Source organism: Megalobrama amblycephala, linkage group LG6 (assembly GCF_018812025.1).
Source record: "Megalobrama amblycephala isolate DHTTF-2021 linkage group LG6, ASM1881202v1, whole genome shotgun sequence".
Classification (NCBI taxonomy): Eukaryota; Metazoa; Chordata; class Actinopteri; order Cypriniformes; family Xenocyprididae; genus Megalobrama; species Megalobrama amblycephala.
This window is the reverse complement of record NC_063049.1, coordinates 20,247,011-20,272,293: the sequence shown is the minus strand read 5'-3', so window position 1 is coordinate 20,272,293 and position 25,283 is coordinate 20,247,011. Positions and strand designations below refer to the sequence as shown.

Here is a 25,283-nt window from a genome sequence, read left to right as displayed (position 1 = left end):
TGCTCCGTGGCTAACGGCTAATGCTACACTGTTGGAGAGATTTATAAAGAATGAAGTTGTGTTTATGCATTATACAGACTGCAAGTGTTTAATAATGAAAATAGCGACGGCTCTTGTCTCCATGAATACAGTAAGAAACGATGGTAACTTTAACCACATTTAACAGTACATTAGCAACATGCTAACGAAACATTTAGAAAGACAATTTACAAATATCACTAAAAATATCATGATATCATGGATCATGTCAGTTATTATTGCTCCATCTGCCATTTTTCGCTGTTGTCCTTGCTTGCTTACCTAGTCTGATGATTCGGCTGTGCACAGATCCAGACGTTAATACTGGCTGCCCTTGTCTAATGCCTCGATCATGGGCTGGCATTATGCAAATATTGGGGGCGTACACCCCGACTGTTACATAACAGTCGGTGTTATGTTGAGATTCGCCTGTTCTTCGGAGGTCTTTTAAACAAATGAGATTTACATAAGAAGGAGGAAACAATGGAGTTTGAGACTCACTGCATGTCTTTTCCATGTACTGAACTCTTGTTATTCAACTATGTCGAGATAAATTCAATTTTAAATTCGATGGCACCTTTAAAAACAAAAACAAAAAAATCATGGTAGTGTATACTGTACATTTGTGTAAAAATTCTGTAAACAATGAATCACTGGTGCCAAATTTTGCTATGTGTTACTACGGACAAAAATCCACTTTTTAATTTTTTTGTTCTTTGGTATATTTGCAAATATGCATGTTTAAACAAAAATTACATTTTGTCTTTATTTTCTCTATATTTGTAATATATTTAAAATATCTGTAGATCTGTAGATTTCAGTTGTTACATTAATAAAATACCTAATAATATTAATGTCAACTCTGTTCAACCATCATATTTTCCCTTTTTGAGTTGATAAACTAATCTATAATCAGGGCTTGACGTTAACTTTTTTTGCTCACCAGCCACAGTGGCTATTGGTTTTCCTAGTTACTAGCCACACAGCATTTTCACTGGCCACAATTTTGACATTGACATCATGGGGAAAAACTGCCATATAGATATTTTTAATATTATCTCATAATTTGGCACCTAATAAACCTGCTGTCACTTTAAGACCTGACGTATGGATCTATTATACTGTTACAGTAGGCTACTGTGAGGCAGCTTTATGTGCGCGCACTTTGGGTGTGAGAACAAAATCTGCGTAAATGAGTAAAATTATTTTTACCCACTGCCATGCCTAATTTTTAGCACTGTAACACCAACAATATTCATCCGGAGCAAATGAAACGAGTAAATAAAGGGAGGCGGTTTGAGTGTCAACGCACTGTCAGAGAGATGAGAGAGCGAGAAATCGGAGCTATCGTGTATCTGTTGAGTATTGAAAGTTTTGCAGATAATTCTGTATTGACATATATCAAAAAAATGGGCTGTCGGGTGTTAATGTCAAGCCCTGTTTATAACTATTGAATATTCATTAAATCACCATTTTATAGTCACTAAAATACACACTTTTAATCTTTTAGAGCGTTTTCTTTTCATTCTCTAAGTGATTGTAATTTTGTCCTCCCTCAAATTTTCCATTAGGTTGGCTCCATAAAGAGATGAAGTCCAGTGGGAAGAGCACATCTCTCAAGCTGAAGAAACGCTGGTTTGTTCTGACCAACAACTCACTGGATTATTATAAATCATCAGAGCGCAGTGCCTCCAAACTGGGAACACTGGTGCTCAACAGCCTTTGCTCGGTTGTTCAGCCTGATGAGAAAGTCTACAAGGAGACAGGTGAGTCCAGACATTTTTAAGGAGAACAAGATTTCTGAGTGTGAAAATTAGAACTAGAGAGATTTCTTTGAATTTTCTTTGGACCATTTCCAATGCCTCCGGGTCTCCACAGGTTACTGGAATATAATAATCCATGGGAGAAAGCATTCTTACCGTCTCTACACCAAGCTACTGAACGAAGCCATGAGATGGGCTTCAGCCATTCAGGTGGCCATCGACAACAAGGTTCCCATAGAAACACCTACCCAGCAACTCATCCGAGATATTAAGGTACATTCAACCTAAAATATCTCATTGATTTCTCCATGTAGAGTGAGGTTTTTCATCTTATTAACAATCATGTTTCAGTTGTGGAAGCCGATGCCTCTCAAACCCCGGCAATCCCTCAGGGTCAAAAACTGTAGTGTTAAGTGAGGTACACGGATGAGTGCTCTGTGTGCTCTTCACTCAGACTGTTTCTCCTGTTTTTCTAACTTCATTCTGTATTTGTTTGATTATTTCTGAGTGCTTTTGTTCTACATCTATGCAGGATGAGTGATTTTGAATGGTTAATGGTGTACTTTTCATTTGTAAGTCATTTTGGTTGATGATATGCTGTACGCCATACTGACACCTAGTGGTGTGGATGCTCAAAAAGAAATTTTCAGAGCGGGGAATTGAGTGCACCTTTATCCTGCTAGAAATCCAAATAAAACCAAATCTTGATAACTAGTTTTACATGTCATCTGGTTAGATGGACTACTACCTGTCAACCTGAGGTAGTTAATTATGTTGAGGTGGTAATTTATGCGCCAAAACATAGCTTAAACTGGTCTATCACCTTTGACTAGTATGACCTAGTTTATCAAGCATGGCAAAAAAGGCAAGGCTCAAAAACCTTTTGTCCCTTTTGTGTGCTGTGTTTCCACCTGCAGTGTTCTGTGGAAGTACATTGTGTTATATGAGTATAGAAAACCCCTAATGCCATTGTTGTTTTCATGGTTGTGCAGGAGAGCAGTCTTAATGTGGAGGCTGTGGAGCAGATGTACTGGAGGAACCCCATCCTGAGATACACGCAGCACCCATTGCACTCGCCGCTGCTGCCTCTGCCGTACGGAGAGGTCAATGTCAGCTGTGAGTCTCTCCTTGATCTATTCCTGTGTTTCCTGTCAAATAAGACTGTTTCTATTTATTAAATGTCTATAGATGTAGACAATCAGTGTGATTATTGTTAAAACTATTACTGTTTGAGCTACATTCTTGTAGCTCATAAACTAATAAACACATCTGCAAAATGTATAAATGCAAATTTAATGTTAAAATGTTTTTCGTAATTGAAATCAAATAAAATATAAGTATTAGATGAAATTGCCTTGTCAACTAACTTAAATTTGAAGTACTAAAATTACTAAAACTAAAATAAAATAAAGCTATATAGAAATATTAAGAAAAATTTTTAAAACTGCTATAACTTAAAACTAAAATTATTATATACTATAAAAGTATATAAATCATTTTAGAATTATTCTGTAGACTGTAGAATAATATGTCTATTGTTACTATTACTTTTGTTAAATTCATGTTCTGGCTTTAATACAATTTGTGACATGCTGTTTATTACCACAGAATTTATTTATTTATTTATTTATTTATTTTTGCTGTTTATTAATTCTGGAATAATTTGTAAAAGCAATTATGTGTCGATGGGTCAACTCATTCCAGGGATCACACTTAAAATACTTACATTAATATATAAAAATAAATGTTATACAGTGTGACCAATTAATTTTAAAATATTAAAATGACAAATTTTAAAAAAAGTGCTAAATAAAATAATTTTTATTGATTTTTATTTTTATTTTTTTTCATTAAATAAATTGCAAGTATTCCATCTAGTCTAGAAGGTCATAAAAGAATTTAGAATTTCCAAGAATTTAGAAAAATGTTTAAAATGGTTTTAAAAAACGTTTATCATTGCATACCTAGTACATAGTACATATGAAAGCGCTATATAAATGCATCATTCATTCATTCATTCATACCCTTTTACAAACTGATAGACAAAATAATTTTCTGTGGGAATTGACAACAGGCCACTTATGCTGTTATAGATCTTAACATTTATTGAACCCGGGATATTCCTTAAATATTCCGTTCAATCCACACTCTTCTGTTCACATGGTTCATATATTTTGGCCTCATTGTTGGATTGTTCACTGATGATTAATTTGTTCAGTGACGCACATTTTTACCATTTGAACTTTTAAATTGGTGGATGATGGATTTAATCCCTTTGTCTATGTCTCTTTCTCCATCTGTCTCCTCTTCCTGTCCTACTTCCTGCAGTGCAAAAGGAGAAAGGCTACACCAGCCTGCAAGATGAGGCGGTCAAGATCTTTAACTCATTACAAGAGATGGAAGCTGTCTCAGACCCAATGCCCATCATTCAAGGCATCTTACAGACATGTCAAGATCTGCGGCCGCTCAGAGATGAAGTCTACTGTCAGCTGATCAAACAAACCAATCACGTGCCTCAGCCCAACAGCCCCGCCAACCGCGCGCACTGGCATCTGCTCACCTGCATGAGCTGCACCTTCCTGCCCAGCCGTGGCATCCTCAGATACCTCAGATTCCACCTGAAAAGGTATGGTTGCTACTCTACTTTCATACTGTTAAATAATAGATTTCATTTTTTATTAAATGTAGTGTTCTAACATATATATGAGGGATTCTGGTGCACTGTGAGAAGAAAATAGAGAAAATGGTGGGAAAAATATCCTGGCCTAAGCCCTTGTACCTCAGCCAAAATAATCAAATTCATTGCATCCGCTCAAAAGTACAACAATGACTTAGTCCATCCTGGCTTTGTCTTGGGTGGTCTTATGCTGACAGATAAATCCTTTATGAATTGTGTAAATGACGTATTTTGGATACAACATTAAAATTTTGGGTTAAGGTGTCTGTATTACAGTGAAATTATACATTTAAGTACTGAGTAATAATAACTAACTACAGTACATGTACTTACTACAGGGTTAGAGTTAGGATAAGGGTTTGGTTTAGGGTTAGTTGCATGTAATTATGCATAAGGTATAGTTATTACTACAGTAAGAACATATAACCTGTGTAATAAGTACACTGTAAAATAAAGTGTTACCAAATTTTGCTGTAGGGCAGTGTGTTTCCATCACTGTACACTACTTGCTATAAATATTATGAAAATGGCTTTTTTATTTATATTTTCAGTTTCAGTTTTAGCAATTTTGTTATGTGCTTTTGTCTTTTTTTTTATTATTTTCTTTTTTAAATACATTTCTACACAGCTTTAATGTTATTTCTGCTTTAGTTGTTGTAATTTTAGTTCTTCAGCTTAAAGGATGTTTCCAAGAAAATGTCTAATATTGAATATTAGACATGAATTAGACATGTTAGAAATGAATATTATCACATAATCCTTCAGAAATCATTCTAATAGGCTGATTTGCTGCTCAAGAAACATTTCTGAATATTTTAAAAGTATAATATTTACGTTTTATTTTATTTCAGCTTTATTTCAATTACTGTTTGTTTTTTTGTTTTTTAGTTAACAATAACAAAACTGATTCTGACCACAGAATATTTGTGACCCTGGACCACAAAACCAGTCATAAGGGTCAATTTTTTGAAATTGAGATTTATACATCATCTGAAAGCTGAATAAGTAAGCTTTGATTGGTGTATGGTTTGTTAGGATAAGACAATATTTGACTGATATACAACTATTTGAAAATCTGGAATCTGAGGGTGCAGAAAAATAAATAAAATTGAGAAAATCAGTCTTTAAAGTTGTCCAAATGAAGTCCTCAGCAATGCATATCCACTCACAAAAATAATTTTTTGATATATTTACGGTAGGAAATTTACAAAATATCTTCACGGAACATGATCTTTACTTAATATCCAAGAAAAATCAATAATTTTGACCCATACAATGTATTGTTGGCTATTGCTACAAACATACCCGTGCAACTTATGACTGGTTTTGTGGTCAAGGGTCACATTTTGCATTTGGTGACATTAATATTTTCTCATATCAATCACTTCATAGGATAAAGGAGCTGTTCCCTGGAACAGAAATTGAGATGTTCGCTGTGTTCATTGGCGAGTCGCTGAAGAAGACAAAAGCGCGGGAGTTTGTGCCTTCACAAGACGAGATTATCGCCCTCCTAAACAGACGGGAGATGACGACCACCGTTTACTGCCACGGTGGAGGCTCCTGCAAGATTTCGATCAACTCTCACACTACAGCAGGAGAGGTGAGGGATGCTAACAGCCTGCAAAGCACAGCCAAACAGCAAAAATATAATAATGCAATAACCAAGTGTTTTAAAGGTGCCCTAGATTCAAAAATTGAATTTATCTCGACATAGTTGAATAATAGTTGAGTTCAGTACATGGAAAAGACATACAGTGAGTCTCAAACTCCATTGTTTCCTCCTTCTTATATAAATCTCATTTGTTTAAAAGACCTCAGAAGAACAGGCGAATCTCAACATAACACCGCCTGTTACGTAACAGTCGGGGTGTACGCCCCCAATATTTGCATATGCCAGCCCACGTTCCCAACATTATGAAAGGCATTAGACAAGGGCAGAACGTCTGGATGTGCACAGATGAATCAACAGACTACGTCCTAGCAAGCAAGGACAATAGCAAAAAATGGCAGATGGAGCAATAATAACTGACATGATTCATGATAACATGATATTTTTAGTGATATTTGTAAATTGTCTTTCTACATGTTTCGTTAGCATGTTGCTAATGTACTGTTAAATGTGGTTAAAGTTACCATCGTTTCTTACTGTATTCACGGAGACAAGAGCCGTAGCTATTTTCATTTTTAAACACTTGCAGTCTGTATAATTCATAAACACAACTTCATTCTTTATAAATCTCTCCAACAGTGTAGCATTAGCCGTTAGCCACGGAACATAGCCTCAAACTCATTCAGAATCAATGTAAACATCAAAATAAACACTGTACTTACGCGATTAGACATGCTGCATGACGAACACTTTGTAAAGATCCATTTTGAGGGTTATATTAGCTGTTTGAACTTTTTTTATGTTGTTTAAGGCAAGCGTGAGCTCTTGGGGCATGGAATCGGTGCATATTTAATGATGCCCCAAAATAGGCAGTTAAAAAAATGAATACAAAAAAATCTATGGGGTATTTTGAGCTGAAACTTCACAGACACATTCAGGGGACACCTTAGACTTATATTACATCTTTTAAAAAAAAAGTTCTAGGGCACCTTTAAGAGATTAATCAGATATTAGTTGATTCAGAATTGCACCATTGTACCCACATAAGTTATCACAAAAATCATGTGTTTTACTTATTCATGCAAACATTTTTGGCTCTGGCAATTGAGGGGAATAAAGTTTTCCTGTGCCTTACAGTGAACAGAAAACACTGTGGATGAACAAATGTTCCTCTTAATCAGGATTGCGTGTGGAACTTCATGGTGTAATATGCTGATGACGAAGTGTTTCATTTCTTTTCTGTGTAGGTGGTAGAGAAACTGATCCGAGGCTTGGCTATGGAGGACAGCAGGAACATGTTTGCTTTGTTCGAGCATAACAACAAGATCGACCGGGCCGTGGAGAGCAGGGTGATTGTGGCCGATGTGCTGGCCAAGTTCGAGAGGTAAAATTACACCACAAAGCCGCACCTATTCACTCTCAGAAATTAAACTCTGTGCCTACAAAACACTGCCAAGCACGTGTCGTCAGTTGGTTATTAAGGCGGTACTGCAATTATAACATTCACAAAATATATTTAAAACAAATGTGAAATAGATGTATTTAAAGAGTAGCACACAATAATGAATGTTTACTGTGGTGGTTGTTTCTCAGGCTGGCAGGAAGTGAGGTGGAAGAAGATGGCCCATGGAAGCTGTACTTCAAACTGTATTGTTTCTTAGATGTGGAGAGCATGCCCAAGGAAGGAGTGGAGTTTGTCTTCATGTTTGAGCAGGTCAGTAATTTATAGTTTTACTTCTTACCTCTGTTCTGTTCAACCCAATTGAGGAGGTGTGTAAAACCTGGAGAAACTTTCTCCAGATTTTACACACCACCTATCTAAACGGACTAATGTTGTTCCCCATTCATCTCAGTGGCAGTTGCTGTTTTAGCTTTTATATTTATTTTTTCTGTTTTAATTTTAATTTTAGTTTAAATGTATAATTTTAGTTTAAAAATAATTAGTATTTTTGTTGTCATTTTTATTATTTTTTAAATTCTATATAGCTTCTTAAACATTTCTAAATCAAGATATATTAAATTGAGAAGCAAAATGACAAGATATTAAGTCTTGTTTTCTGAAAAATGTATCAAATTAAGTGAGTTTGTGCTTAAAACAAGACAAAATGGTAGATATTTTTTTCTTAAGCACAAACACACCCCATTTTTAATACATTTTTCAGAAAACAAGACTTAATATCTTATGTCATTTTGCTTTTCAAGTTAATATATCTTGATTTAAGAGTGTTTATATTTGTACTGGAAAACAAGACAAAAATGCTGTGCAAGTAAATGAGTGTTCAGAGGAATTCAGATGTGACCCTTGTTCTCGTTCATCTCTCCAGGCTCATGAAAGTTTAATAAGTGGTCACTTTCCTGCCCTTGAGGACACACTTCAGCACCTGGCTGCTTTACGTCTGCAGTACCTGTATGGGGATGTGTCTCGGGTGAACTGGAGCTTAGACAGCATCTACCCCACCGGCCGTCTGCGCAACCGCATGCTTCAGTTCACCAAAGTAGGAGGAGCAGCCGGACAGGGACAGACCCTAGAAAGGAGGAGGACGAGTTTCCTGGACGGCACACTGAGGCGTGGACTGAAGACGGGCACTATGAAGAAACAGCGCAGCATGCAGGAGGAACAAATGCTGGAAATGTGGATCAAGGAAGAGACTTCAGCCACCAGGGCCAGTGTTATGGAAAAATGGAGTCGACTGCATGGTCTGGATCAACACCAAGCCATGCTCAAATATATGAACATCATTAAAGAATGGCCTGGGTATGGATCTACTCTGTTTGATGTGGAGGTAAGCACCGAGGATGAAACAAAAGGATGTTTGAGATATGAGTTGACTACAACATGGGTTCAATGGAAAATCACTTACCTACTCGCAAAATTCCAAAAACATGCCTATACATAAAATTCACTGCCGTTTCCGGCTGAAATGAACATTTGTTCCAGTAAAATACCAACAACTTTTATTCCTTTTCACACAAACAATGATTATATTGATAAAGACTTATTTTTGGTTGATTCCTTGCACAATACTATGCTATTACCTCAGAACACTTTTACCATAGTGCATGAATTGTAAACTAATACATTTTGACATTTACTTCACATAACCAGTTCCATTTTGATGGCTTTTCTGATGTAGAAAACTTGCTCTGTAGCTCCCCCATGAAACACGAGTCACGATAAAAGATCTGAAAGACTTGTAGAAGCAAGCTAACATAGCATGGTTGCTTTAGCAAATGCATTTTTATCTCATGTTTGCTTATATTACCACTATCAGTTTTTCAAACGCGATAGAGCATTAACCTTTTAGCGCAAGTCACCAGACATTTCATTTCTGAACTTCCAAATTCACGTTCATCTATTTTGGGTAAAACTGGATACACTTAAAGGATTAGTCCACGGCACTTTCAAATAAAATTTTCCTGATAACTTACTCACCCTCATGTCATCCAAGATGTTCATGTCTTTCTTTCTTCAGTTGAAAAGAAATGAAGGTTTTTGATGAAAACATTCCAGGATTATTCTCCTTATAGTGGACTTCAATGTCCTCCAAACGGTTGAAGGTCAAAATTACAGTTTCAGTGCAGCTTCAAAGGGCTTTAAATGATACCAGACGAGGAATAAGAGTCTTATCTAGCCAAACGATCGGTCATTTTCGAAAACAATTTAAATGTATATGCTTTATATAAACAAATGATCACCTTTGTAAGTGCTTCCGCCAAAACCGCACTTTCGTATTCTTCAAAACGTTTACGCTGTATGTCCTACGCCTTCCCTATTCTACTTACGGAAAAAATGTAACTGCCGCTGCGTTCGTTCTGTAAGTAGAATAGGGAAGGCGTAGGACATACAGCGTAAACGTTTTGAAGAATACAGAAATGCGGTTTGGCAGAAGCACTTACAAAGGCGATCATTTGTTTATATAAAGCATATACATTTACATTTTTTTGAAAGTGACCGATCGTTTCGCTAGATAAGACCCTTATTCCTCGTCTGGTATCGCTTAAAGCCCTTTGAAGCTGCACTGAAACTGTAATTCTGACCTTCAACCGTTTGGAGGACACTGAAGTCCACTATAAGGAGAAAAATCCTGGAATGTTTTCATCAAAAACCTTCATTTCTTTTCGACTGAAGAAAGAAAGACATGAACATCTTGGATGACATGGGGGTGAGTAAATTATCAGGAAAATTTTATTTGAAAGTGGACTAATCCTTTAACACCATTCACTGGGAATTTCACTTTAAAAGTGCAAAAGGCAACGTAATATCATTTTGCATGTTTTGGGTTGAATGATTACATTAATTGAAATATATTAAAACCTCCTCTTCAAGCTATCCATTTCTCATGAATAATACATGAACAAATAGATTTGTGATTTTTTTGAGGAAAAAAATGATTGGTGTGTGAACAGGTGTTTGTTATGCATTTGCGAAGGTATTCTTAGGATGTTCTGGGTGGTTGCTTTACTGTCCAAGTCAAAAGAGCTCACACCCGGATAGTATCTGGATAATTTTTCTATAGTCTAATCTAATACTTGCTGTGATTCTGTGTGCAGTGTAAAGAAGGTGGTTTCCCGCATGACCTCTGGCTGAGCGTGAGTGCCGAGAACGTGTCTGTGTATAAGAGAGGAGAGGCCAAACCACTGGAAACGTTCCCCTACGAACACATTGTCTTCTTTGGAGCTCCTCATGCCAGCACATACAAGATTACTGTGGATGGAAGAGACATGTTCTTTGAGACACCTCAGGTAATCAAATGTCATTTTATATGGATAGTTCACCCGAAGATGAATATTCTGTCATCATTTACTCATTCACATGTCGTTTTCGAAACACAAATGAAGATATTTTTAATGAAACCTGAGAAATTTGTTCATAAACGTTCATTACACCAAAACTTGGTGTTCTTAAAGACATAGTAATTGTCATCCATATGAATCAGGCGGTTTAATCCAAGTCTTCTGAAGAGACACAACCACTTTCTGAACAGCTTTAATTTAGGATTTTATTCACATAGAAACATTGATCAACATCAAATATGGTAAACAGAATCTCAAAACGTACTTGCTTGATGCGCGAGAACCAATGAGGTTTGTTCTTGCATGTCGTGGTGTGTTTGAACTTCTGTTCACCATATTTAATGCACTGTATGCATGTACTTGGATTAAACCACTCGATTCATAAGAATTATGTTTATGGTCTCTGTATGTACTTTTTGAATCTTCAAAGTTTGGTTTTTGAAGATAAGTTTTGGAGCACCAGGAATGTGAGTAAATGACAGAAGTTTCATTTTTGGGTGAACTATCCCTGTACGAATACATAATCAACATATAATTGAATAGAAGTTTTTTTGGTTCGCTTTCTTCAGTTTCCTTCACTGTGCTAAACTGTGGCTTGTTTCAGGTTGGAGAGATAACCAAAATAATGAAAGCCTACATCAACATGATAGTTAAGAAACGATGCAGCGTCAGATCAGTGGCCAGCTTTGGGAGCAACTGGATCAGGTGATGAGTACTGACCAATCACAGTCAATATGCAAGAGATTTCCTTTTCACTCATGGAAAAAAGAGCTCAACAGCAGGAAGATGGATTGCGAAAAAGATGATGACACAGGAACCATTGAGAAGACAAACATCATTTTAAAAATCTGCATGTGTGTAGACCACCACCCCTCTAACAAACATTAATATACAGTTATGTGGAGTGGGATTTTGGACCAATGAGATGTCACTGTGGGCGTGGCTACCAACAGAATGTCTTGTAAATCATCACAGTTGAGTTTAGCCCTTGTTCCTTTATCCCATCACATCTGGTTAGTACGTGACACAATGCTAGTTAAGCAGCAAATGTTCATCGCCGTTACCTCAAAGTCCTGAATGCTTTAACATGCTCCTCTCTGGTTTTCTGATTTTGGCCATTTTTAGTTTTGAACACTCTGAAGTGAAAAGATCAAAACAGGGTCTAAAATGTTACATACAAAACATTATTTTGTTGAGAGCTCTCAAAGACTTATAGCCTGAAGTGATTGCACACATCGAAAGTGTCAACAGCCAAGTTAAAACTTGTCCATTTGCCTTACTCCGCACAAGGGCTGTTCTGTGCAGATTTGAGTCATTTAGATTACTTTCTGTGTTACTGTTTATCTGTTTCTGAGCCTTCACTCAGGTTCCTCGGGTTGAGAGAATGAGGAAAAGTTTTTCTGCCTTTATGTCTTGCCATTTTCATCCATGCATTCTCTCATGTATTGTGCATAAGAGGCCGTTCACACTGAATTCGCTTTTGCATTCCACTGCGCTTCTTTTCCATTGTTTTTCTATGTAAATATGCACTAGACGGATGTGTTTGACTGCTGTGCTTCCGTGTCGCATCTTTTTTATGTCTCGCACATGGTATGGTGCTCTAAAATCGTAGTGCTCAAGTTAAAATAGGTTAAAAAATCCCCATCTCTAGATTTTTTTTTTTCATTCCACTCCCCTTCGTCTTGCATTTTTGGATTCCACTATGCAAACATGCACTAAATTGATGTGCTTGGCCCTTAGGGGTCATTCACAAAGAACATATTTTTGTGTTTAGACATGCAATACGCAGGGCAGTGGAATTAAAAAATAAAATCCCTGAAACTGTTATCCACCTTTTTGAGACCAGACGTGAAAATACATGATTCTAGTTCATGATGGTTGTAGGTTCATACAGAACTAAGTTTGGTCTATTTTTAAAGAAGACACTCAGCAGATTATTGCTGAAGTGAAAGCACTTCAAAAAATTGATATCACAAAAATTGAGCCTGCTTTAAAGTAGCGTTTCCATTGTAATGCAATGTTCAATTTCAAAAGACTTTTCACAGGATGAATTTCGAGCATTTCATACACAAAACGCTGCTAAAGACGCGACAGACATGTAGACATCTAGAGTGTTTACATAGAAGAACAATAGAAAAACACATTTTGTGTGAACGGCCCCTTCTGGGTTAAGCTCAGGTACAGTATAAAGACATAAGCAATATCTCAACATTTCAGTGCAGTATTGTGGGTGTTAAACAAAACGAGATTTGACAGAAAATATGTGGAATACCACTGTACTGATATTTATTTTGCAGAAAAGCTGTAAAAAAAAAAAAAAAAAAAAAAAACCTTGTGCTGTTTCACACAGTAGGTCAGTTGTAAATGTATTCTTTCAAGAAAAAATATCCCATTTTAGTTTATACATCAAACCTTTTTGAATATGCTTTTTCTAAGGTGGTTAAGAATGTTTTTTAAGGAAGCATACTTGTTACTGAAGGATGATTTTGTGTGCCTAAAAGAGAGTGAATAATTATGGGTGGGCTGGGTATTTATTCAGTGTTAGTGTTATTGAATGGATGATGATGTTGTGTTGATGGCATGTCGTGTACAGACATCAGTGATGTAACAAACAGTGATAATATGAATGGAGGATGTCACTGTGGTATCAGAGGCTCGTTTGTGTGGTACCACGACCTCATTCAAAGTTCTGTTCATTATTGCTCCATTAATAAATCTGGTGAGCTGCTGGTCAGTTCAATGCCAGAGTGCATCTCATCGTCATTAGTTTAGAGTCAAAATATTACAGCTTGTGTAGAGGATGAAAATCAAAGGTTGTTTTTTTTGTAACTGGATTTACAAAATTCTTAATAAATTATTTCAGTTCCAGATGGTGGTGTGGATTATTTAAGTGTTATTGAATTACCTCACATTTTCCTTTGTTCTTCACTTTTTCACAATCTGATACAAAATATTAAACAACTGCAACATGTATTCATTCATTTCCCTAAGTTCACTTGCAATAAGAATATTTTTGGAGATTAAATTTGTTTTTGTTCATTTCTGTTATATATTCATCTCCATATTTTATATATATAGAGAGATGAGCACTGATGCTGGCATATACGTAGGACATGAAACACTGCAGAATGAAGCAAGGCTGTAAAGTGTCCCAGAAGACGGGTCTGGCCCAAGTCTTCTGTGCCAGTGCTCATCACTGAGGTGAACTAGTACAAAACTAATCAAAATGGATCCTTGTGCAGCACCTTAGAGTCTCCAGTGCATTACACAAAGATAGATAGATAGATAGATAGATAGATAGATAGATAGATAGATAGATAGATAGATAGATAGATAGATAGATGATAGGATATTCTTGATATTATCCCAAAAAGATTTTTATTTATTTATTTTTTGCAAACGTTAGCCATTAACCCTTTGATGCACAAGCTATGAAAACCCCTTCTAATGCATAACATGGGTCAAAAATGACCCGTATTCATTTCCTATATAATTTCAATAACGGTTGAGTGTTTCTTTGCTGAATCTTTAAAAGAAATGTATTTTATCATTCATTTATCCCAGGTATTCCTTAAATATCTTGTTTTTGATTGACAAAAATCATTATGTTCATTTTTTCTTTCTTACTTTATAAACAAACACAGTTTTTGTTTGTCTACATCAATTTTATACACATGGGTCAAAAATGACCCGTATTCATTTCCTATGGTATTTCAGTCAAGACTAAGTGTTTATTTGCTGAATCTTTGAAAGAAATTTATTTTGTCATTTATTTATTCCAGGTATTCCTTAAATATCTTGTTTTTGATTGACAAAAATCATTATGTTCATTTTTTCTTTCTTACTTTATAAACAAACACAGTTTTTGTTTGTCTACATCAATTTTACACACATGGGTCAAAAATGACCCGTATTCATTTTCTATGGTATTTCAGTCATGACTGAGTGTTTATTCACTGAATCTTTGAAAGAAATGTATTTTTATCATTTATTTATTCCAGGTATTCCTTAAATATCTTGTTTTTGATTTTAACAAATCATTGTTTTTATTTTTTCTTTCTTTTTTTATAAACAAACACAGCTTTTGTATTTCTACATCAATTTTACACACATGGGTCAAAAATGACCCATACAGAAACCTTTGCAAATTTCCACAAGTAGGAACATATTTACTGCAGACAACTATTCATCCACCACACATTTCACCTCTCAACATGGCTGCTTTTGTATATTTGATGGATGAAAGTCATATTATATTTCATATAATAGACTATATATTATATTTCATAATCTTTATTTTTTGTCATAAACCAATGCTACTGGTCACTTTTTACATCTATCAGTGTTCCTGAAATGTAACAGTTTTGAACAAGGTTTCTGTCCAACAGTGAAAATATATAATAAGTGAATCGATCAACAGTGCTTTTGATTTTCTTTATCTAGAGTGTTAGTGGTCCTCAACAGAACTGAGGTGGATGATGACATCACTGTAAAAAAAGCTGAAAGTATACTTTGCGCACAAACGCAATTTAAATGTGTATGTGCAGGTTGCACATACACAGTTACAGAAATCCGGCGGAAATTATAAAAAAGTTACAAAAATCTGTATGCTGATCATACAAAAGTGAAGTATACATTGGCCTTTCGAATGGTAATGACACACGCAAAAAAAAAAACAATTTTTCCATTCAAAAAGAAAGGAAAAATTAAAATAAGGATTTGGTTATTGAGTAATAGATGGAATAATGAATGATGAAATTAATTTATTGTAATATATGCAATATAGAAAATAACTCATTCAGGTCACTTTAGACCCATGTTGTATATGTCCAAAACTGTTACTTTTCAGGAACACTGACAGACTTAAAGGGTGACCAATTGCATTGATTTATGACAAAAAAAAATAAAAATTATGAAATATATAGCCTAATATATTAAATATAATAAGACTTACATCCATCAAATATACAAAAGTAGCCTTGTTAAGATGTGAAATGTGTGGCAGATGAACAGTTGTCTGCAGTAAATATGTTCCTACTTGCAAAAATGTGCAAATATTAAAGATTTCTATATGGGTCATTTTTGACCCATGTGTGTAAAATTGATGTAGAAACTGTGTTTGTTTATAAAGTAAGAAAGAAAAAATAAACATAATTATTTGTAGAAAATCAAAAACAAGATATTTAAGGAATACCTGGAATAAATAAATGACAAAATAAATTTATTTCAAAGATTCAGCAAATAAACACTCAGTCTTGACTGAAATACCATAGGAAATGAATACGGGTCATTTTTGACCCATGTGTGTAAAATTGATGTAGACAAACAAAAACTGCGTTTGTTTATAAAGTAAGAAAGAAAAAATGAACATAATGATTTTTGTCAATCAAAAACAAGATATTTAAGGAATACCTGGAATAAATGAATGATAAAATACATTTCTTTTAAAGATTCAGCAAAGAAACACTCAACCGTTATTGAAATTACATAGGAAATGAATACGGGTCATTTTTGACCCAAGGGTAGTGATACAAAAATGATTTTTTATTAAAAAAGTAAGAAAGAAAAAATTAAAATGAGGATTTGTTATGATCAAAAACAAGTTAATTGAGGAATACCTGGAATACTGAATGATGAAATTAATTTCTTGCAAAGATATAGAAAATAAAAACTCAGCCGGGTCATTTTTGACCCATGTTATGCATCAAAGGGTTAAAAAAGTAACCGATAAATTAATGTGTATTATGTGTATTAAAGGGTTAGTTCACCCAAAAATGAAAATAAAAATAAAGAAAATTTATTACTCACCCTCATGTCGTTCCACACCCGTAAGACCTTCATTCATCTTCGGAACACAAATTAAGATATTTTTGATTAAATCCGATGGCTCAGTGAGGCCTCCATCGACAGCAATGGTAGGCTACTTCCTCTCTCAAGATCAAAGGTACTAAAAACATATTTAAATCAGTTCATGTGAGTACAATGATTCTATCTTAATATTATAAAGCGACAGGAATATTTTTTGTGTGCCAAAAAAATCCAAAAATGACTTTTTAACAATATCTAGTGATGGGTGATTTCAAAACACTGCTTTGGAGCGTTATGAATCTTTTGAATCGAATCAGTGATTCGGATCGCGTATCAAACCGCCAAACTGATGAAATCACATGACTTTGGCGCTCCGAACCACTGATTTGATTCGTAAAGCTCCAAAGCTTCATGTAGCAGTGTTATGAAATCGGCCATCATTATACTGTTAAAAAGTCGTTTTTTTTTGGCGCACAAAAAATATTCTTGTCACTTTATAATATTAAGATAGAACCACTGTACTCACGTGAACTGATTTAAATATGTTTTTAGTACCTTTAATGATCTTGAAAGGCCTCTGAGGCATCGGATTTATTCAAAAACATCTTAATTTGTGTTCTTAAGATGAATGAAGGTCTTACAGGTGTGGAACAACATGAGGGTAATAAATGACATTATTTTCATTTTTGGGTGAACTAACCCTTTAAATGCGTTTTTTAAATAAATATTAATTTATGTTTTTAGGTATATAAATAATTTTAAGAAGCCAGCATGAGGTTTTTTTCTTTTTTTTCCCTTTTTTTTTTGTCTGTCAGAAAAACAACTTATAAATCAGTGTCTCAAATCCTGCTTAACCATAAACCACTATTTCGAAACTGGGAGGTTCTTGAACAGTCGCCTTCCAGAAAACACATGACCAGGGCTGAAACCCAACACAGATCCGCTGCATTTGCCAACATGATCCAAACTCGGACTTTTTTACTGTCTTTTCTTTTCTTTGTCTTCAGTTTTGCAGTTGGTTTTGCTCAGACGACAAGTCCAGTAACAAGTAAGTTTCAGCCACTCTGCTGTTTGTTTACAAGCTTTTTAACCGTATATACTGTAAAACAACAATGGCTACGCCAATACATATTGAACTACTCTACTGAATAGCTTTTGGGGGATCAGCTCTCAGATTCGTAAGGCGCGCATGACGCCCAAAATGATGTCTAGGTAGGCAGCTTGCAAGTTTTTGAAACGAAGACAATGCTTTTGCAGTTCGTTTGTCTAGCCAGCATTCCCGAATTAATCGTCCTGCTTATTTTCTTGGAAATTGTAACGTTTTAATAATAAGTTACGTATAACCATACTGTTTGCAATGTAACTGCAGTAGAAAGTGACTTCGAGCAGCTGATCATATGACTCCGGCGGCTCAGTAAATGCATTGATTGAAAGAGTAAACGACTAAATTTGTTCAAAACGTGTAAACATTTATTTGATGTTATTAGTAATATTTAAACCATAACCTTGGTAAATTTGCATTTTATTCGCTCATGTCATTTGTGCTCTTTCCATAATTCCTGCGGTTTTATTGACGTTAAGGCAGAGAGACTAACGTGCCCTAAATCACATGAGAGAAAATTTCACAAGAGTTTTATGAGGTCAGCTATAATATTTAATACAACTGTTTTAAGGGGAAATGTTTTGTTTTCATTTCTGAGTAATACTGTATGTTTTAGATATCATTTATTAAATTATGGTCCAAATCAGCTGTAATATTGATGTCCCTTCTTTTCACAGACTGCACTTTAAAATCCAACACAACTTGTGAAGAATGTCTGAAGATTGTTTCGGTAGGATTTGTCAGTGTGCATATAATTTGATATTTATTGATAACAATTCTAAACAACCCCAAAGTATTTGTTTATACATACAGCAATAATTGGTGAAAAATCATAAAACAGTGTTCTGTCACATAAATGTGCATAATGGTTGTGTATGTCATCTCTTGTTCAGTGTTTGTGGTGCATCTCAAGCCAGAAATGCATTGACTATCCAGTGAAGAGCATTCTACCATCCCATAGTGTTTGCCCTCTCTCAGACGCACGATGGGGAATGTGCTGGAGTAAGACTGACAGCCACATACATTAAGAAACATTTTGTCATCTGTTTACTGTCTTAATGAATATATCATGTATATTTGTTATCATGAACATGTACAGTTTACATTCCCTTTACATTTAAATAAGGAACAGGTTTGATCTGTATCATTTGTGTAAATGTATTGAATAATGTGTCTTCTTATTGAATATCTGATAAGTCACATAGCTTCAAATTATTTTAGTCCTCTTACATAAAACATAAATGAATTATGATCTTCCGTTCTGCTTGGGGGAATATAAACTGGTATGCTGAACTGTAAAAACTAGAACTTTATATGCCACATTCATAGTCCATAGTTCACGGTAGCTTTAACTTCATTACATTCTTCATTGTCACTTTATTACTTTGAACTACATTTAAACTCTTGTAGAAATGAGTCAAAGCAAGTTTAACCTTCTGCATATACTATCTGTTTTGGAGTACACGCTGTGAGTTTTAGACAAGAATGATCACATCAATTTTGTGTTGTATGAATCACAGTGAATTTCCAGACTCTCATCATTACCATCTCTGTGATCGCCGGCGTAATCGTCATCGCTATATTCGTCTGCTGCTTCTGCTGCTGTAAATGTGAAAACATTGGGTAAGATGAAATTCAGCGCTTGTGATTAAAGTTTTTAATATGATGGTAAAGCATATTTATATTTAGAGTTGCTGCCATTTGATTGGCTGATTAGATATTTGCAGCTAATGTGACCCTGGACCACAAAACCAGTCATAAGGGTCAATTTTTTTGGTTTGTTATGGTTTGTTTGATTCGACTATTTGAAAATCTGGAATCTGAGGGTGCGAAAAAATCTAAATATTGAAAATTGCCTTTAAAGTTGTCCAAATGAAGTCCTTAGCAATGCATATCCACTCACAAAAATAAATTTTTGATGTATTTACTGTAGAAAAATATCTTTATTTAATATCCTAATGATTTTTGGCATAAAAGAAAAATCTATAATTTTGACCCATACAATGTATTTGTTGGCTATTGCTACAAATATACCTGTGTGACTTATGACTGGTTTTGTGGTCCAGGGTCACATATATCAAATGGTTTATTGCTATTAATTATTAATAACAAATGGCTATCACATTGGAGCACATAAGAAATGATTAAACATTTAACATAAACATTTCTCCTAACAATCTGAAAGGTCTCGGAGGAATGATGAGCGAACGGAGAGACAAGCTCATTTGAGAAAGTTTCGCCAAGAGGAGAGGTACGATTTGTTGTGGGAAAATTAATTCCATACATTTGATTTTGTTAATAAATGTGGAGACTATTGAGTCTTTTCTTGATGAAATAGTGTTAAGGAAAAAAATCTTTTCATTGCAGGAAAGCAGAGATGAAGAAGAGACATGATGAAATGCGACTGAAATATGGTAAGATTTTCCTGAAGTAAAATAAATAGAAGTATCCTTTATAAATGATAGTTTACTGTGTTTCAGAGTTTGAACTTTACTCACTCTGTTTCAGGTTTGACAAAGGATAACCCGTACTCCAGATTTGAGAACAGCTAAGAAACTTGTGATGATGCACCGCTGTTGACTTTTCTTATACCTCACAACTGTAAAAATGAACACATTTCCTTGCATATCCAGCACTCCATTTTTATTTGATTGAACTGGTTGACAAAGTAGCCAGCTGACCACACAAGCATTCATTGTTGGTATTGGCTTGAAATTTGATTCAATCACATCACACCTGGATTTTCAACAAATCTGCAAGCAAACCACAGTTGGACATTGTATTTTTTGCAAATCCAAATAAGCAACAACATAAATTCAGCAAGACGTGTTGATAACTGAGTCTGCATTGGCCAGACCTGATTTTTGGTTAGCAGTACATGAAATTTACTGCTGTTGCTTTTTAATCAGATTAAACAAGGTCTTGTCTTGCATAAATAGTACATTGATATTTCAACTTGATTTCAAATTGATATTTTATAACTTGTCTATGAGTTGCATTTGTCAATGTTTTAATCACTAGCTTATTGTAATTACAAAATGGTTGATTTATAAGTGCAATTTACAAAGTCAAATAAACTGGGAGAAAAGATGAATAAAAGTCAATATTGTGCATTATTGTAGATTATTAAAACTTTAGGAAGTACTTATCTGTTGTTAAACAAATAAGAAAAAGATAATTAGTAATGCAATTTAAAGTTAACTAAATGCTTTTTGCAATAATGCAACAAGGTTATTCATCATACTTAATTTTTAAAATATAGATTCACCTAAATCATGACTACAGTATATATATATATATATATATATATATATATATATATATATATATATTTTTTTTTTTTTTTTTTACAAAAACAATATAAACTATTTTTGTTATTTTGTGGTTGTGCACGTTTATTGAATTTGTAAATTATTTTATATGTAATTAAAATTCTAAACATAAAATGTTAAATCATGTTTTTATAGCCGAGACCCCAAAAATAACAATGTAATATTTTTCATGAAGCAAAAGTAATTCGCACAATATCATATAATAAGTAATTTGTTTTTAGCCTCGGACCTCAAACAGAGCAAGAGGGTTTGTCACATGGTTTCATACTATCCAATAAAATAGACGAGTTGATTTTGCGCGTTCTCGGGCCAGCGTACCCTGCTGTGAATCACGTGGTTTTACCCGATCCAATCAAATGGGCGAATCCATTTTGCGCGTTCTTGCTGAGCGCGGGGAGGACAGAAGCGGGTAGTAGCGCACTCGTGTTACCGTCACATCCACATTATCAAGAAAATCCTACATTTCTACAAAAATGTCAGAAGAGAAGCCAAAGGTATATGCATGTCTTTATGTTCTGAGCTTCAGCAGCATGGAAATGAATATTTGTGTGTGATTATAATGTAAGAATATAGATTGTCTGGATCCTGCACTTTATATGTGGTTAGAAGGGAAACAAAGAGGTTTTCAACAAAGATTTTGCGCATTTTCCGCATGTGACCATTTAACTCAGCCATCCATCCAACTACACTGCACATTATAACATCTCTTGACGCTAACAATCAACCCGGCAGTGTTTCGCTTCATTTCAGCATCAACAAGATGCTCAGATTGGCGTTCTTTCATGGCGGATAGTTGCTTCAACTTTGCGCCAAACGCAGTTGCACTGAAAGCGTCACGCGCAGTTCTTCACGTTGCTGCTCTTTTTTCAGTAGTGCTTGTACTAATACAGATAATATAGACTCAAGTCTCTCTGTCGCCTCATTCATGTCTCAAATGGTGTTATTCCGTATTACAGGAACATCTAATGTTTAATACAGCAAGCGGCTGCATGTGAAGGACAATGTGGCTTGAGCGCAAATGACTCCCCTGGTGTGTGTGTGTGTGTGTGTGTGTGTGAATTAGACCCTTCAGTCTGATTAAAACAACACTGTGTGTTTATTATTAAACTTTAATTTATCTCTATATTTTACACTCTACATATTTTATTTCAGGAGGGCGTGAAGACCGAAAATGACCACATTAACTTGAAAGTGGCAGGTCAGGATGGATCTGTGGTCCAGTTCAAAATCAAAAGGCACACCCCCCTCAGCAAACTGATGAAGGCATACTGCGAAAGACAGGTGAGACATCAGCTTGAGCTTCAGTCATTCTGAGCTCTGCACGCACCGTGAAGCATTGTACGCTGGGCGTAACGCTGATGAGCAGAACTATAACTTGGATTCACTTTCTCTTTTCAGGGATTATCCATAAGGCAAATACGTTTCAGGTTTGATGGTCAGCCAATCAATGAGACGGACACACCTGCACAGGTTTGTACTTTATCGTCGCATTTGTTGGTACAGGTGTGAGCGTCTCTGTATGAATGTGATAACTGATTTATAAACGCATGTATGCTCTCTTGCTATGGTGACTTTCTAGTTCAGATGTAAAATATTTAATGGACTTTGAGGATGCAGTCTCTGAAATTTGTACAAAGAACTACAAATTTTGGATGGTATTTGTCATAGAAAGTGTATTTGAAAACCTAGAGCTCGGGCACAAATAAGCTTGGATTAAAATGTTTCTCAATCAATCTTTTCGTGTCGTGTGAATTTTCAGCTGGAAATGGAGGATGAAGACACTATCGATGTATTCCAGCAGCAGACGGGAGGAACGTGCTAAAGATGAAGTGCATGTGGATGATGCTTTTTTTTTTTATTTTTTATTATTATTTGTGCTTGTCACTTCCACTGCAGTTCAGGGCTGAAATGGATAAGGTTTTGGAAATCTAATCTGTTTAAGTTAATAGATTTTTTTTTTTTCTCTCTCTCTCGTTTTAATCATCCAAAGACCTCATTTCCGTTTTTGCAATGTTCTTCCTGAACCGAATTGGAAATGATAGTTACTAATATTATCCCCCCACCATCACCACCACCACCACCTTTAGAGTTTATCGTATGCCTGTTATATACGTTTTTGTATTATGTACGTATGTTTGCACCTCCCCCATCTATTTTTATATACAAGGAGGGAAGTTTTGTGAAAGGATGTTTGTGACTAAGTATGGTCTCAGATTTTCTTTAATTGCAGTAAACAACTTTAAGACTCCCTTTTTATGGACGATTTCAATTGTCGACAGTGCAGCATTGTGTTTCTGACACCTCAGGTTTGATAAATTAGATTGGTTTGATTAACTAGATTGTGGATCATATTCCAGTTGACATTATTTTTAATTTTAAATGCTTTGATGCGTATGTCTTTAAAAGTTTGCTGTCTGCTAAGTTTGGATTTCATGAAATACAAATGAAGTGTTCCTCTTGTTTTTATTGTCGTATACTTTGCCTTCTACAAGTACATCATATTGTAACATCCCTCATTTAGCCCTTGTGGCATATCAAGAGTATTAAACACTATCCTGGTGAAAAAGCAGCTCCACCGATAACTCAACAACGTGTGAGTAATGGGAATGGCAGGGGTGTTTGGGAGAGCAGAGGATCCTGTGTTGGCCATTTACTACTGTATATAATAAATATAGTTTGATACTGATCTGTGTCTTGTTCTTCAGGTTGTTTTATAGAGAAATTGAAGTGGATTGCCACTAGATGGAGCAACAGCAAAAAGATTAAATGCAGTCTAGAATATTTTGTTAAACTGACAGTTGGAAAATAATCCTGAGACTGAAGGAGTAAAGTATGAGGGGCCGTATAGAGGCCATAATTATTGAAAAGCCTCTTACAGACACTAGTGAAACGAAAAACATTGTGAAATTCATTCATGTGCATCACCGAAAAAGAATTATAAACACTAGTGAAATTCATTCATATGCATCACCGAAAAAGAATTATAAACACTAGTGAAATTCATTCATACGCATTACTGAAAAATGTCTCTTACAAACACTAGTGAAATTCATTCATACGCATTACTGAAAAATGTCTCTTACAAACACTAGTGAAATTCATTCATAAGCATTACTGAAAAAGAATTATAAACACTAGAGAAATTCATTCATAAGCATTACTGAAAAATGACTCTTAGAAACACTAGTGAAATTCATTCATAAGCATTACTGAAAAAGAATTATAAACACTAGAGAAATTCATTCATAAGCATTACTGAAAAATGACTCTTAGAAACACTAGTGAAATTCATTCATAAGCATTACTGAAAAAGACTTAACACTAGTGAAAACATTCATCAACCTTAGTGAAATTCATTCATATGCATTACTGTAAAATGACTCTTACAAACACTAGTGAAAACAGAAAAAGATGATGAAAAGCTAATCTTACTAGAAAGGAAGCTGTGGCTTCACTTCCGTTTAATTTGGCGCGCGTCTCAAAAACTCTTTTAGGCAATGGCGGATAGTCGTAACGAGTTGTATACGAAGCCATTCACACTGAAAGTGGGACAAAAAGGCACGCTTATCCATGTCATATGCGCAGCTCAATGGACCGGGCCATGCGACCAACTCAACATCGCAGGGAAAATTTGTTTACTAGCGCGTAGCGAACTCCGTAACCGTGCGCTGTTTCGACCCATTTTCGGTGTGAATGGCTTCCCATACAACTGTTACTATGGGAAGCCATTCACACTGAAAGTGGGATGAAACAGCGCATGGTTACGGAGTTCACTCGCACGGCCCGGTCCATTGAGCCGAGTCAATGACGGCATAGCACGGTTCAATGGACCGGGCCGTGCGACCGACTCGACATCGGAGGGAAAACGTGTTTACTATCTTTGGAGCAGACGTCACAATTACGTCACTTGCAGCTGCGCGCGCATAGTGGTTGCAGAAAAATAGCGGTAGCAATTGGAGGAAAATGTGCAAAATCCACAGAATAAGAGAAAAACGTTTTGTTGTGCCTCTGGATGTTGGAATCGGAATGCAAAAAAATATAGTCATCATTGAAAACGTCCTTTGAAGCTAAACGGAGACGTTTCACAGACTGGACTGATGACACCTGCAAGGATTAGTCTACTATTAAAGCAGGAATTTGATGTAAACAGTAAGTCTACATTATATTCACATATACAGTT

At 35.3% G+C, this 25,283-nt stretch overlaps 3 protein-coding genes across 3 annotated transcripts in view; all 3 read left to right on the top strand.

Moving 5' to 3' along the window:
* myo10l3 (myosin X, like 3) overlaps positions 1–13,729 on the top strand; it is a 92,394-nt gene extending 78,665 nt beyond the window's left edge. The window contains exons 31-40 of the mRNA XM_048193275.1: positions 1,590–1,784; positions 1,897–2,054; positions 2,774–2,897; positions 4,110–4,407; positions 5,851–6,058; positions 7,315–7,451; positions 7,661–7,781; positions 8,392–8,850; positions 10,619–10,810; positions 11,466–13,729. Of these exons, the coding sequence (XP_048049232.1) occupies positions 1,590–1,784; positions 1,897–2,054; positions 2,774–2,897; positions 4,110–4,407; positions 5,851–6,058; positions 7,315–7,451; positions 7,661–7,781; positions 8,392–8,850; positions 10,619–10,810; positions 11,466–11,570 (1,997 nt within the window). The 3' untranslated portion in view covers positions 11,571–13,729. The remainder of the gene's footprint in view (positions 1–1,589; positions 1,785–1,896; positions 2,055–2,773; positions 2,898–4,109; positions 4,408–5,850; positions 6,059–7,314; positions 7,452–7,660; positions 7,782–8,391; positions 8,851–10,618; positions 10,811–11,465) is intronic.
* A 3,813-nt stretch (positions 13,730–17,542) lies between these two features.
* On the top strand, positions 17,543–20,865 carry pttg1ipb (PTTG1 interacting protein b). Its single transcript, XM_048193274.1, has 7 exons — positions 17,543–17,717; positions 18,449–18,501; positions 18,665–18,773; positions 19,292–19,394; positions 19,957–20,022; positions 20,139–20,185; positions 20,280–20,865. The coding sequence occupies exons 1-7, from the start codon at positions 17,582–17,584 to the stop codon at positions 20,321–20,323; spliced, it is 558 nt and encodes a 185-aa protein (XP_048049231.1). The 5' UTR covers positions 17,543–17,581; the 3' UTR covers positions 20,324–20,865.
* A 563-nt stretch (positions 20,866–21,428) lies between these two features.
* sumo3b (small ubiquitin like modifier 3b) lies at positions 21,429–23,789 on the top strand. The gene is made up of 4 exons (XM_048193273.1): positions 21,429–21,597; positions 22,256–22,384; positions 22,502–22,573; positions 22,863–23,789. The coding sequence occupies exons 1-4, from the start codon at positions 21,577–21,579 to the stop codon at positions 22,923–22,925; spliced, it is 285 nt and encodes a 94-aa protein (XP_048049230.1). The 5' UTR covers positions 21,429–21,576; the 3' UTR covers positions 22,926–23,789.
* The last annotated feature ends 1,494 nt before the right edge of the window (positions 23,790–25,283 follow it).

Coding starts and splice junctions, on each gene's coding strand:
- sumo3b (XM_048193273.1), top strand. CDS start 21,577: ATGTCAGAAGAGAAGCCAAAG. Junction 21,598..22,255: donor TGTCAGAAGAGAAGCCAAAG/GTATATGCATGT, acceptor ATTTTATTTCAG/GAGGGCGTGAAGACCGAAAA. Junction 22,385..22,501: donor AGGCATACTGCGAAAGACAG/GTGAGACATCAG, acceptor TTCTCTTTTCAG/GGATTATCCATAAGGCAAAT.
- pttg1ipb (XM_048193274.1), top strand. CDS start 17,582: ATGACCAGGGCTGAAACCCAACACAGATCCGCTGCATTTGCCAACATG. Junction 18,502..18,664: donor AATGTCTGAAGATTGTTTCG/GTAGGATTTGTC, acceptor TCTCTTGTTCAG/TGTTTGTGGTGCATCTCAAG. Junction 20,186..20,279: donor TGAAATGCGACTGAAATATG/GTAAGATTTTCC, acceptor ACTCTGTTTCAG/GTTTGACAAAGGATAACCCG.